General features: G+C 68.8%; 1 protein-coding gene across 1 annotated transcript; it reads right to left on the bottom strand.

Annotated features, from left to right (window-relative positions):
* Positions 1-5,660: 5,660 nt before the first annotated feature.
* PIM3 (Pim-3 proto-oncogene, serine/threonine kinase) lies at positions 5,661-8,896 on the bottom strand. The gene is made up of 6 exons (XM_036237750.1): positions 8,510-8,896; positions 8,309-8,418; positions 8,169-8,219; positions 7,718-8,087; positions 6,879-7,055; positions 5,661-6,794 (listed from the first exon to the last, which is right to left on the bottom strand). The coding sequence occupies exons 1-6, from the start codon at positions 8,592-8,594 to the stop codon at positions 6,607-6,609; spliced, it is 981 nt and encodes a 326-aa protein (XP_036093643.1). The 5' UTR covers positions 8,595-8,896; the 3' UTR covers positions 5,661-6,606.
* Between the last annotated feature and the right edge of the window lie 4,489 nt (positions 8,897-13,385).

Below are 13,385 nucleotides of genomic sequence, written 5' to 3'. Positions count from 1 at the left end.
CCGAAAGAGCCGGACCCGGGGCTGCCCCTGGGGCTGAACCCCATCACCGCCACCCTCTCCACGCACTGGTCTGGAGCCAACGCAGCAGCCCTCAGGAGTGGGGGTGCTGAGAGGCACCCCAAGGCCAGAGGGCCAGAGGGAGGCGGGGGGCTCCCGGGTGCTGCTTGGCCCGGGCGGGAGGGGAGGCGGAGGAGTCTCACCGTCCCTGGCGGCTACGCCAGGCCCTGTGAGCACACACCTGACGGGCGCACCTGGATGGCAGGTGTGTGGGGTGCAGGAGCAAGCAGGGCCCGGGGTGTGGCATCCATGAGGGTGGCCGCGGGGGGGCCCTCCGTGTGACCCTTGCCCTCTGCTCAGGCGAGGCCAGGGGGCACGTGGCACCCACCTGGTGGTGTGCACCTGCCAAGTGCCAGGCCCCGGGGACACCCATCTTCAGCTCCATTTTGCCCAGGAGGGAGTCAGATGAGGGAGCTGCACCTGGACCCCATGGCCGGGGCCTGGGGGGCTGCAGGGCCGGTGGGCCCTGCCGCTGCCCCGGAGCAGCCCACGCAGGCCCGGGCCCTCCCTGCACCACGGGGCGGGAGCTGGGACCTGCGGCCCTGGCCTGCCCCAGGGCTGGGGCTGGGCCCACCGCGAACCTGGCCATTAGGGCGCAGTGGCTGCGGCAGTGGCCCAGCGCAGGAGTCAGGTGCTGGGCAGACAGAGGGGCGGGGCCCTGGCGACCGTGTGGGGCAGCATCGTAAGGGCGGGGCCTCCCCGCCCCCTGCCCACGGCTGGAGTGGCCAGTGGGTCACCAGCTCAGGGCAGCACCCCGGGGCGGAGCGACAGCCCTCCCTGTGGGTGGGCGGGGCCAGCGCCTTTGGGGTCCCCTGCCCACCGAGGGCCTGAGCTTCCAGTCAGGGCGGGGAGCCTCCCAGCTGGAGGGCCTGGAGCCTGCGCAGAGCCAGCTTACCCTCAGACCCACCTTGGGAAGATGAGTCCCACTCAGGGCACCTGTCTTCTCCTCGTAGGGTGGGCCTCTGATGCCACCCACGAGGTAAAGGTGCCCTGCCCTTACTCCAGGAGCAGACCCTGCCCCGCCCCAGCCTGCGGCCTCGAGGGCAGGCCCCTTGGGAAGGGCTTTCCTGCAGTGACCCGCGCTGGAGGGCCAGGCCCTGCCCCCACCCTGTCCACCCAGGCCTGACTGCCGGGAAGCCGGGGGGCAGGGGGGGCAGTTGTGTAACCCAAGCTCGGGGCTTTGCCAAGGCTGCCTGGAAGTCACGTGCCAGAGGCCCAGATGCCCCATCGGAGGCCCCCGTGGAGAGGGGAGGGGCCCACTGAGAACCCCCGACCTGCATTTGGGCTTGAGCCAAACCCCCCATCCCCCCACTCCCCGCCCCCTTGCACACATCCCGGCCACGGCCAGGACCGGGGATGGGCAGTGGGCAGGCGAGGCCCCTCGGGCCTGCTGTCCGGGTGTGCGCTGCCCGCTCAGGAGCTGCCCAGCTGGCCCCCGGCGCGTTTCCGCTTCACGCTGCTTTCGCTAGTCCAGGGCTCCCTGCCCGCTGGGGCCTGGATGTCTGGAGGGGCAGGTGGGCCGCCTGGGGTGCCTCCAGGGGTCGCTTCCCTTTTCTGAGAAGCTCTGGCACCAGAAGCACTCTAAGCTTTCGTTTTGTGGGCTGCATCGGCCGCACTGGAGAAAAGAAAGTTAGCCGGTCTCAGACGGCTGCAGACGGTCCTGGGTGAGGAGCCTCGGCCACGGGGTGAGGAGGCCAGGAGAGGCGGCCGCCTCGCGGCCACCGCCAGCAGCAGAGCCCCTCAGGGGGCCTGGCTGTGAGCATGCCAGTCAAAGCACAGACCAGACCACAGCCGGGGTGACACAAGGCTCTGGCAGGGGAGCCCGGCCGGCAGGGTGGGAGGGGCGGGCGAGGCAGGGGGGGACACAGGAGCAGGGCCTGCAGGCCGCCTAGGGCCACGGCGTGCTCAGGATTCCGGTTCTTTCCACAATAATTTCTGGGTTCTGTGCAACCCCAAGGAAAACCCCCACAGACGAACGCTATTCAGAACTTCAGAGGCAGCTCTATGGGAGCCCCAATATTAAACTGGCCTAAATACGAAAAGATCAGCGGAGACGGGGTCCTCGCCCCGCAGGGACGGTGGGGCCCAGTGGGCCAGGCAGAGCTGGGCCTGGGCAGCCTCCTGGGTGGGGGCGGGGGGGGGGGGCGCCAGGCAGCCCAGGTGCTGGCGGCCTGGAGCGGGGGCAGGGCAGACTTTCAGGGTGTCCCCTCTGCTCCAGCCCCAAGCTGTCCGCACGGCCAACGGTGCGGCCTTGGACAGCTGAGGATCCTGCCTGGGAAAATGGCCCCACCGTGGCCCCAAGGGGTCTTGGGAAGAAGGGCCCTCTCTTGCAGCGCCCCCTCTTGCAGCCCCCCGCCAAGGCTGTGCAGACAGGGCTGGTTCTGATGAAAGCCGATCCTATGCCAGGGGGACCCTGCAGACACCGGGCACCCCAAGGCTCAGCACAGCTGGCACCACCCTGGGTGCCGCCGCGGCGCAGGGGCAGGGGGCGCACGGCCCCCCAGCCCCTCACCCTCTGCCGTCTCTGGGCCCCGAGGGGAATGGCAGGAAATCAGAGGCTGGTCCACCCAGGCCCCACAGGCGTGCACGTGTGTGGGCGTGCGCACACACACGCATGTACACCCCTGCAAACACACATGTACACACATGCGCGCACACGCTCACCTGTGCACACGCGCATGCACACCTGTGCGCACATGCACACATACATGCACATGCACACACACATGCACAAGCGCCTGCGGAGACGGCCTGTGGTCCTGGAGGGGCCCAGTCTCGGGGTAGGGGTCTGAGCACCCGGGAGAGGTCCCTGTGTGGACTGGGGCCTGAAGGAGCTGGCCTCGGACAGCCATCCTCCCTAGGGACAGGCCAGAAAGGCGGGCTCCACCCCTCGGATCCCGACAGAGTGCCAGTGTGTGTCTGAAGGCAGGGGTGGGGGCATCCAGACAGAAGAGGGGCCCTCCCTCTCCGTCCCCACCAGCACCCTGAGCCGAGCAGCGGGCAGACCCAGAACGGGCCACGGGACGGCTGCGTGCCAGCTCCCAGGGGGTGGGCTCCTCAGCGGAGCTCCGGCCATCCCTCCGGCCGCCCCTCCAGCTGTCCCCGTCTCTGGGACCCCGGACGGTGCCCACGGCAGACACCCCAGGGACCAGGAGGGCACCCCCTCCGCAGCGTGCATTGTCCTCAGCCTGTCCTGTGGGTCCTGAGTGCGGCCTGGACTCACCCCACCCCGTGGGCCTTGGCCACCGGGAGTCTCCAGCCTGGCCCTCCGGCTTCCTGACGTGGGTCATGGTCTGGCATCTGCACAAGTCCCTGCTGGGGGAGCTGGTCAGGGGTGCGCACAGCACCCAGTGCAGAACAGACAGCAGGGCCCAGAGGCCCCGCGTGGGGCAGGGGTGCTCGTGGGGCACCCGGGCTTGTGTGCTTACAGTGGAGATGGGGCGCAGGGCCTGGCTGAGAGTGTGGGGGTGGCCTCCGCTCCCACCTCGTCCCTCCGGCCTGCAGGGCGGGCTCTGTGCAGGGGGCTCGCCCTCCCCCTGGACCTCCCGGTGCCCAGCGCAGTCCCATACCGGCGGCAGGTCCTGGCCCCGCTGAGCCCCCGCCGGGCCTCGGGCCTCCCGTGGGCCTCGGCCCGTGTCCAGCCCCCACCGGCCCTGGGGCACACAGGCCTGGGCTTCGCCACCCACAGCAGTGCCCTCTCCCTGCTCACCTGTCACCCGTCAGAGCCGAGGCCTCCCAACCCCAGGCAGGAGAGGTGTCCTGTGGCCTCGGCTTCTGCACTCCTCAAACCCATCAGGGGTTACCCCTCCACCCTGTCCATCCAGGGCCAGAGTGGCCGGTGCCTGCTCCTCCTCCACAGGCATCAGTGGACCAGGAGCCTCTGACCTGCCTGGTGGCCTCTCTGGGGGGGGGGGGCAGCATTTCCCAAGCCCCCAGGGGGTGGAGCCCTCTGCTCCAGAGCAGACTTGGGGAAATACTGGCCTCCACGGCCGTCTGCAGCCTCCGGGCTGGGTGGCTGCCAGCCTCCCGGTGCCCTCCCCACCCGCAGAGAGCTGGCCACAGAGGACGTCCACAGGGCTTCAAGCTGCTCGGGCTGGGCCCGCTTTGCTCACCTTCCGGCAGGACGTAGGCCCTGCGCCCCGTGCCCTGGGCTGGGACACGCGTTCCTCGGAGCACCCCCACCCTGCCCGCCAGGCTCCAGCACTTCGTGACTAACCGTGAGCATCTCAGCACTCCCCGGAGCTGACTTGGGCCCCGGCACAAGGACGAGCTCAGTGAGTGCTTCCTGGACGGTCCAGGGCGTAGACGGACGGATGGACAGATGGACAGATGGACTGACAAGAGGACTGGTAGGTGGGCGAACGGCAGGTGCCTTAGACCGATCCTGGGCTCACAAGTGAGGAAGCCAGGATCATGGTGACATGCAGGGACTGTCGCTGGGGTGGGGCCCAGGGGCCTCGCTCGTGCTCGGCCTTCCCAAGGCACTCCCCCGTCACCGGGCTCGGACCCCGTCCCAGGAAGGGGCAGGGCAAGCACGAGGGGCAGGTCCCCCGCAGCAGTGGGCTAGCTGTGGGCCCAGGCGGATGGCCTCCCCACAGCCCCTCGGCGCTCGTCCACAGCATGTCATCACCGAGGGGGTGGCCTGGGATTCCTGGCCCTCGGCGGTCATCAGGAGGGGTGCGCCAGGCGCCCCCGGCCGGCCTGAACACCGACGCCCTCCAGAGCCGGGAGCCCGCCCCCCGGCCCTCTGCCTGCCCACTTCACTGCCGCCGGCTCCGTCCTCTGCCACTTCCTGCCCGGTCTCTCGCCTGTGGCCTCAGGATGCGCCGCTGCCCAATTCTTCATTCCCAGGGGCCCTGTGGCAGGTACATGAGGCAGGAAGGGCCTGCCTGCTCTGCAGAGGGACCATGTGGCTGGGCACCTGGGCCACAGGACGCAGGGAGAAGGCCTCTGGGGGCTCTGGGCCACGTGCCTGGGTCCTGCTGGACCCAGATGGCTTCCTCGCAGGCCCAGCACAGGGACTCCCTGCGGGGGAAGGACATGCCCAGACTGTCCCCAGCTGGCCTGTCCTGCTGCCACCTGGCCCCAGCCTCCACACCTGACCCTGGACCTGCCGAGCCCGGGCCCACCTGCGCCTACCCGTCCTCTGCACCCGGAATGGCCTTTCGCACCTCCACCTGGCAAGCTTCTCCTCACCCTCGAGGGCCTCGCCCAGCGGTGAGCAGCACAGGACTCCCCCGTGCACCCCCGCTCTGCGGAGCAAGGCCCTTCCTCTTCCTGCCCGGACTGGGCCCTTGGGAGCCACCAGACATGGCCTCCAGCCCAGTGGTGACAGCGACGCTCCCCAGGACCTGGCTCCCCACCTCGCCCAGAGGCCCCGAGGCACAGCCTGCCTACTCCCTCAGCTGTGAAAGGGTCAAGAAGGCAGTGGCAAGGACACCAAAAGCCGAAGCTGGCCTTTCCGGCCTGGGGGGAGGGGAGGCGCCCCGCCACGCTGCCAGCACCTCGCAGGAATGGGGAGGTCCTCACCCACAGACCGCGGGCCCCTCATCCCGTAACTTTCCCACACCCCAGAGCCCCGAGCCCAATAAACACAGGTTATCTATTATATACAAAACAATTTAATTGAAATACCTGTATAAAAAAATATGATCTCAGACATCTCGCTCCTGAACTGAGAAGCCCCGCCCCCTACGCCCGCGCACCGGGGCCACAGACACGCGGCCCCTGGAATAAATTAAAGGCTCGAGACTTCGCCCCACCCCCCAGAGCCAACAAGCAGACTGTACAAGATCAATAATTTAAAACCCAGCCCCCGGGGCGCAGACCCCCAAAGTGGCCGTCACCCACTCCCCTTAAGTTAGCCCCTGTACAAGTCCATCCTCCACAGACACAGACGGGGCGGGGCCGGGGTCCACACACAGCCTCCCGCTCCCCACACCCGGGGGGCCTGGGGGAGGCAGGGCTGCCGGGAAGGACCTCAACAAATAAATTAAACAATAAATAGCCCTCCGCGGGGGTCACACCATAAATAGACGGCGCGCGCGCACGCAGGCGCAGCGAGCGTGGGCGGCAGAGGCCTGGACGTTGCATTGCTTGTGCACAGACATGCCCGACGAACACCGAGGGACGAGGGTGGGGCGGGGGGTGGGCACGAGAGCCCTGTGCCCTGGTGAGTGGAGGCCACAGGACACGGAAGTGCTCCTGGTCCCACCGGGTCAGATGGGGAGGCGCTGGGGGCCGGCAGGGCCACCTCCCGGAAGCACAGGACAAGGACAGTCTCAGGGTCAAGCACCCGCCCAGGCCAGACGAGACCTTGCTTGGACCAGAGGTCTTTGGACAGACAGAGCTTGAGAAAACCAAGTCCCGTGAGAGCAGCGTTCGAAAAGGCACTCAAAGCAAAGGAAACTGGCCCGGTGGCAAAGGTCACCAGGGATAAGAGGTCACTGCTCTCTCAAGGAGCAGACGCCCCGGCAAGATGGCCCTGCAAAGGGCTAGGCTGGGGCAGGTGGTCCCTCTGGCTCCCAGAAGCCAGGTGCAGGTCCCTCCTCACAAGCTTTCGCTGCTGGAGGTGGTGCTGGCCCCATCATCCGTGTCCAGGGTGCACAGCCGTAGGTCACAGCTCTGTGGGGTGACCCCATCTGCCCCCAGCATCCAGGGATGAGTGGAGATCTGGTCCAGAGAGGGCCGCTCTGACGGCCGCAGAGAGAGACACCACTGAATGAGCTGCTGGCACTCTGCAGGGGAGGACGAGGCGTCAGGAGCGGGCGGCCCTTGGACCCCGTCACCCTGCACAGGCCCCGCCCAGGTCCCCCACACACCTGGGGAAACCCTCCTCCGGAAGAAAAGGCAGCCGCGTAGAATCTCCTCGTCCTGCTCAAAGGGGATGTCCCCGCACACCATGTCATAGAGCAGCACGCCCAGAGACCACACGGTGGCCGACCGCCCGTGGTAGCGGTGACAGCGGATCCACTCCGGCGGGCTATACACCCGGGTGCCTGGGGAACACCGGGGCGTTAGGAGGCACACCCCAGGCGCCAGCACCACAGGGCGCTGGCACCAAACACAAACACAAACAAGACCCTGAGCTCGCAGCTAACCGACTCCAGGGCCTGCGCCAGGAGGAGGAGCCAGCCTTGAAATCCGCTCGTCATTACCCTGGAAAAACCCCAAGGGCGTGGCCTCCCCAGGGCTGGCGCGGCTGGGGGCGGAGCCAGTCACATGGGCGCCGGCTCGGGTTTCACAACAAACAGATGTGAGATGAGGATTCGAGCGGGGCGGGGGGGGAGCGGGGGGAGAGGAGCGGAGCGGCGGGCGGGCGGGCTTCCCCACGCTCCGCAATGCGGGGATTTCTGCCTGCGCCCGCTCCCACGCAGGGGGAGGCCCGATCAGCACCCGCTGGGACGACACCGGGGTCCCGGCACTCCGCGAGCAGACCCCGCGAAGCCCCCGCCCTCGGGCGCACCCCAACACAGCCAGAGGGGGCGGTCTCGAGCCCACCCCTCGCCCCCACCCACCACGAACCCGCTCGGGATCCTCTGCCCGGTGCCCACTCGAGCGTGCCCGAGGCAGCGCGCGGCCTCAACAGTCACCAGCCGCCCCTCCCCACCCTGCGGGCGTTACCGGCCACGAACACGCCCGCCCGCCCGCCCGCGCTCACCGTCGAAGTCCGTGTACACCGTGTCCTTGAGCAGCGCGCCCGAGCCGAAGTCGATGAGCTTGAGCTCGCCCGAGCGCAGGTCCACCAGCAGGTTCTCGTCCTTGATGTCGCGGTGTACCACCCCGCAGGCGTGGCAGTGGCGCACGGCGGCCAGCACCTGCGCGAAGAAGCGGCGCGCCAGGGGCTCGTCGAGCGCGCCGCGCTCCGTGATGAAGTCGAAGAGGTCCTGGGCCGGCTCCGGCCGCTCGAGCACCAGCAGGAAGCCGTCGGGCCGCTCGAACCAGTCCAGCAGGCGGATGACGCCGCGCGCGCCGCCCGCCGCGCCCACCTTGCGCAGCAGCACCACCTCGAGGGGCACGGCCGCGCCGCCCTGCGGGACACGGGGGTCAGCGCCCACAGTCGCGGCCCGCGCTCCGCCGACGCCCGCCCGCCCGCCCGGCCCCGCACTTACGATGCTGCCCCACTCGGTGACCCGCTCCTTCACCACGTGTTTCACGGCCACCTGGGGGGTACACAGGGGTCAGACCCGGTCAGCTGCGACCTCGCGCGCGCTGGGGGAGAAGCCCGCGTCCGTCCGCCGGCCTGACTCACCGGGAGCCCGTCAGCGATGCGGCTGCCCGCGTAGACCGTGCCGAAGCCGCCGCTGCCCAAAACAGCGCCCACTTGATACACCTTCTCGAAGCTCTCCCTGTCCGCCTTGGCTGTGGAGACCGCGCGGGCGAGGTTAGCGCGGCCCCGTGCGCCCCAGCCCCCGGCGTCCCCGGTCCCGCAGACCACCGACCCCGCGCGTACCCGGCTGCAGGATCTTCACCGGGACGTGATCCACGGTGCCCGGCCCGCAGAGGTGCGCCAGAGAGCTGAACTTGGAAAGCAGCATCGCGGGCGGCGGCGGGACGCGGGCCCGAGGCCTCCGGGCTCTGCGCCGCCTCTCGCCGGGTTCGGCTCCCCGCGCGGCCGCGGTCGCGGGAGGGTGGCCTCCTCGGGCCGCGCGGAGCCCCGAGTCCTGGTCGGCGGGAGGGCGCGGGTGGGCGGGCGCTGCGGGAGCACCGGCCCTCACAGTACCGAGACACGCGCGGACGAGGCCGTCGCGCGTCGCACCAGCCCCGGCCGAGCCCGCGTGGACGCCGTGGACGCACAGCAGGCCGAACGGCTCACACGCCCGGGCCGCCTCGCCCCGGGGTTTTGGGCCGCAGACGCCCGTATCCATCCGCGGGGGCGGGGCGACAGAGACCCCGCCCCCTTCCGCCGGCGGCCGCCCGTCGGGGTCGCGCGCGAGAATCCGCGAAGCAGCCGAGGGACGGCGGGGCGAGACGGGGCGCCGCCTCCCGGGCTCGGCCGGGGCCGGCAGCCGGAAGGCTGCGGCGAGCCGCCGGGGACTAGCTCGCCGTAGTCGGCCGCGGAGGTGCACGGCGTGGCGCGTCCCTGGCTCCGCACTCGCACACGGACCGCGCACGCGCAGCTCCGCCGCGGCTGGCGGCCGAGGCGCGTGGGGAGGGGCCGCGGGAGCCAATGGCGGCCGGGATTTTCAAAGGGCACCGGAGCCCCAGCCAATGGCGGCGTGTGGGCGGAACGAGGATTCCTCGCCCCGCCCCGGTCGCGTTGGGAAGGTCAACGGCGACACGCGCGTCTCGCTGCGCCCGGCCGCGAGCTGGCGACTGGAACTCGCAGTCCGCGAGCGCGGGGTCCTGAGGAGAGGCGGGGTCCGGGTGGCGCCCCCGTCGCCGTGCGTGTGCATGTGCGTCTTGGCAGTCCGTACACCCCCGCCCGCAGCTTGCCCCGCGCGCGGAGTCAGCGCAGCGCCCTCCGGGTGCTGCTCAGCGGCAGCGCCCCAGGCCTGCCTGGGACGCGGTTCTGATTCGGGCTTGAGGTCAAGCCGCATTCCGAGGCCCATCTTGACCACGCTTCTCGCTCCGGAAACCTTTGCCTGTTGTCCCCGTGCCTGGAGCGCCCTCCCCTGCTCTCACCCGCCCGCTGCCCTCCAAGCCCAGCTGCTGACCACCTCTGTCAAGGAGCCCACCTTGACCAATGCAGTTGTGGCCCGAGCCAGCCAAGGTCCATACGACCCTGGTCTGGGCCTCACCCTGCCCTTCGCCTCCTGTACTGCATAGTCCTGTGTGGCATGATCTAACAGCAGGACTTACCAGCCAAGGTCACGGGCCTGAGGCACTCTGGTCTCCAGGGTGTGAAGCGTCCCCTGCCAGCCGCAGTGGCTAAACCCCGGATGTCCACTGCCTGCCATACCCGTCCCAGAGAGGGCAGAGGTTTGGGAGAGCCAAGAGGCCAAAGTACTGGTCCTTGTGGCATGGCAGGTACTCTCAGCTGCCCCTGGGCTGACCCCCAAGCAGGCCCACGCTGGCCCACCCTCCCCCAAGTCACACCACTCTCTGCCATTATCACTGTCTTAGGATAGAAAGTGGACCCACCGCTGGCATAGCCTTCCTAGGGCTGTCCGATTCCCTCCTACTGTGGGCCTGCTGAGGTGGGGTGGGGCTGGCCAGGCAACTGTGCAGGGTGCCCCAGGCCAGTGCAGGGTGCCCCACAGGATCAGATGCCAGAGCCCCCCCTCTGGCAGTCTTGTGAGGGAGGATTGTCCCACTCAGCCATGAGGGGCAAGGTCCTGGCAGCCTCCCCACTGGGCCCCCAGCCCAGCATGTGAACATCTAGGCCAGTCGTCATGGATGTCCTGGCTGGTGTGTCCATCGGGTCCCTGGTGTTGGGAGTCAGCCAGTACCTATTGCACCCCACCAGCTTGATGAGGACCTTGAGTCTGCCCAAGCACTCCTGGAGGCGGCAGTGTGTCCCACCTCTGCTGCCCCTCGGGCCCGGCCCCTGCGGAGGCCTCCGGGAGAGACTGGCCTGGTTTGGGAGTGGGGGACAGAGCGGGACACAGCCTCTCATGCGCCTAGGGGTTTTCCTAGAGCCTTCATCCCTCCCCAACACTCGCATGTGTGCGTGTTGTACACAAGCTGTTGTACAAGCCTCTGCGTGTGTGTGTGTGCGTGTGCATGTATGCATGCACCCTGCACAGACTGAGTTCAATGAGGGGTTAGAATGGACCCCCCGCCACTGGGCTGCCGTGGGGGCCTCCTTCAGGTCCTGTGTCCACCCTGGCATGAGGGGGCCCTGCTGTCCCAGATGACCCTGCCCGTGGTGATGCCCACCTCACTTACTCCTACCCTGCAGATAGGCACCACCCAGGCTCTGAGGGGTCTGCCAGCTGTGGAGCCCCTACCTCCTTGCATGGGGGGCAAGGCCACATCTGAGACCCGGGGGCCTTTCACTCGTTTGCCCGGGCATGGCCCCTGGTCAGTGACCCCAGACCGCCCCTTCCTTGCCGGTCTGAGCCCCCCACACACCCAGCCATGGCTCTGGCTGCACAGGATGCCGATCGCCTGTTTTTTCCTGGTTCCTGGAAGGCCCATCCGGTGGGCCTTAAAAATAGCCCTGGGCCTCACGGGCCGGCCCGGTCAGCGACTCTGAGGCAGCGGTGATGGGGCCACTCCTGCAGACAGCGGGGAGGGCCACAAGGAGGAGGGCCCCGCTGGGCTTGTGGTGCCAGGTCCTCACGCTGCCGCTGCAGCAGCCCGAAGAGGGCCAGGCTCTGTCCCATGTCCTCCCAGCCTCCCCCGGCCAGCGTGGGGTGGCGCCACATCAAATTCCTGCCATCTCAAGGCAGGTGTTTCCCAAGGGGGGTGAGCACGCTGGCTCCTGCCCCTCGCCCCAGAAACAGCCAGTCCCATCAGGTCACCCTGTCCTGCCGGCCAAAAGAGCCACACTGTTGCCATGGTGACGAGCTGGGTTGGCCTCCCCGGATTAAGGTGGAAGAGGAGGGTGGAACAGAAGGTGGCCTGGGCCCCTCACACTCCGAGTCCCTTAGTGACACACATGTATGAACACACTTGCACAGACACAGACTGTCACACACATATACGCACAGGTACACACACCCCACACAGACAATCACACACAAACACACCCGCTGAGTTGGGCTGGGGCCGGGGGGAGCAGTGCATGCTCAGGGGACCCTGCTCCCCATGCCTCAGGACCCTGGCTTCCTAGGGCTCTGCCCACCCCACTCCAGGCGCTTCGGGCCTGTCCTGGCCCTCATCCCCCTGTCCGCTCAGTCCCAATGCCAACGACCAAGGCTCCCGCAACCGGCCTTGCTGCCCAGCTGTCCCTGCACACCCCACAGGCTTGCTCCCCCCGCCCTTTGATTCAGGCCATGCCTGGGGACCCCCCGCCTGGCCCATCCATCGCCAAGGTTCTCTCCCACCCCCGAACCTCCCTGGCCCGCCCACCCGTCCTCCGGCACCCCTGGCTGCCCCACGGGTCCTCCCAGCTCCCAGCGACGGCACGCCACAGTCCTGCCTGCAGTCCTCCAGGGCTGCCCAGGGCCATCAGGGCCACAGCCGTCACCTCTGCCCTCCACCGCCACTGCAGGAAGCCCCAGCCCACTGGGGCCTGACCCCACCCCAGCCCACTTATCCTGGCTGGACAGCTCCCGGACAGAGCCCAGCCTTGCGAAGACCCCACACTGGGCTCTGGGAGCTCCGAGGAGGGGGGTGAAGAAGGCCCTGCCCTCTGGCCTTCGCTCGCAGCCTCTCACCCACCGGGAGGGGAGCCAGCAGGGCCAGGCCAGGTTTTGCAATGTTCCCCAGGGCCTGGGCTGGGGCGCGGGGAGCCAGTGGGCGCCAGCGGTGCCTGTGTGAACTCTGACCTGGGAGAGGGCCAGGCCGCAGGGCGGTGGGCATGCCATCTGCACCGGACCAGCTCCCGGCCACCTTTCTGGGGCTTCACGCCTCGACCGGGCCCCCTCCCTGCTTCTGCCCCCTGCAGCAACCTGTCTTGCCCTCCCTTGGGACCGACCCCTGGCTTAGCCCGAGGGGTCCGAGCCGGGCCCCCTCTGCCACCGACCCACGCCAGAAACATGGGGGCACCCTGTCCCCACCTTTCCCTGCCTGTGTCTCCCATCCAGGGGGCTCCAGTCACCTCTGTGCAGGGCCGGGAGGGGGCTGCCCCCTGAGATGTCGGAGGCGCTTCTCCCAGTACACAGCAGGAGCCTCATATGTGCAGCTACGGGGGCTCTGGCTGTTGTGGGCACAAGTCCCAGATTCCATCAATAGGGTCCAGGGGACTCCCTGGGACAGGGTGACGAAGGCGGGGCTCAGCAGCCCTCGAGGTGCAGGGGCTGGCTTGGGGGCGGCCTTCAGCCGGCACCTGCTGCACAGTGGCCCGAGCTCGGCACGTGCGGTGCCCGCCCCTCCCCTCAGTGGACACTGCTTTCGGGCCACCTCACGGGGAGGTTGGTGGCCTGCGGGGCGTCGGCCTCAGGGAAAGGACAAGCCCGTGGGCGGCAGCTGGCCCAGCCAGGCAGACAGGAGCTTGTCGCCGCCCGGGCATGGGCCCCGAGCGGGTTGGGCTAGGTGAGGAGCAGCAGGACAAACGCGGCTTCAGGTCCCGCCCTCCGGCCCCAGCAGCACCCACGCGGCTCGGAGCCCGCAAGCCCCTGCGGGTCCCCTCCCTCGACTTTTCAGAAACAGAGAGCTGGGGAGTGGCAGAGAATCCCCACTGGGCATGGGGTGGGGTGTTAGCAGTGCCAAGGAAAGTCCGATGTGACCCCAAGTTCCGCTGGTGGGGAAAGGCTGAGACCACGTCGAGGCCTGTGTGC

This window comes from Rousettus aegyptiacus, unplaced genomic scaffold, assembly GCF_014176215.1.
Source record: "Rousettus aegyptiacus isolate mRouAeg1 unplaced genomic scaffold, mRouAeg1.p scaffold_m13_p_2, whole genome shotgun sequence".
Taxonomy (NCBI): domain Eukaryota; kingdom Metazoa; phylum Chordata; class Mammalia; order Chiroptera; family Pteropodidae; genus Rousettus; species Rousettus aegyptiacus.
Note: the sequence above shows the minus strand (reverse complement) of the source record. Positions and strands in the feature narration are given on the sequence as shown.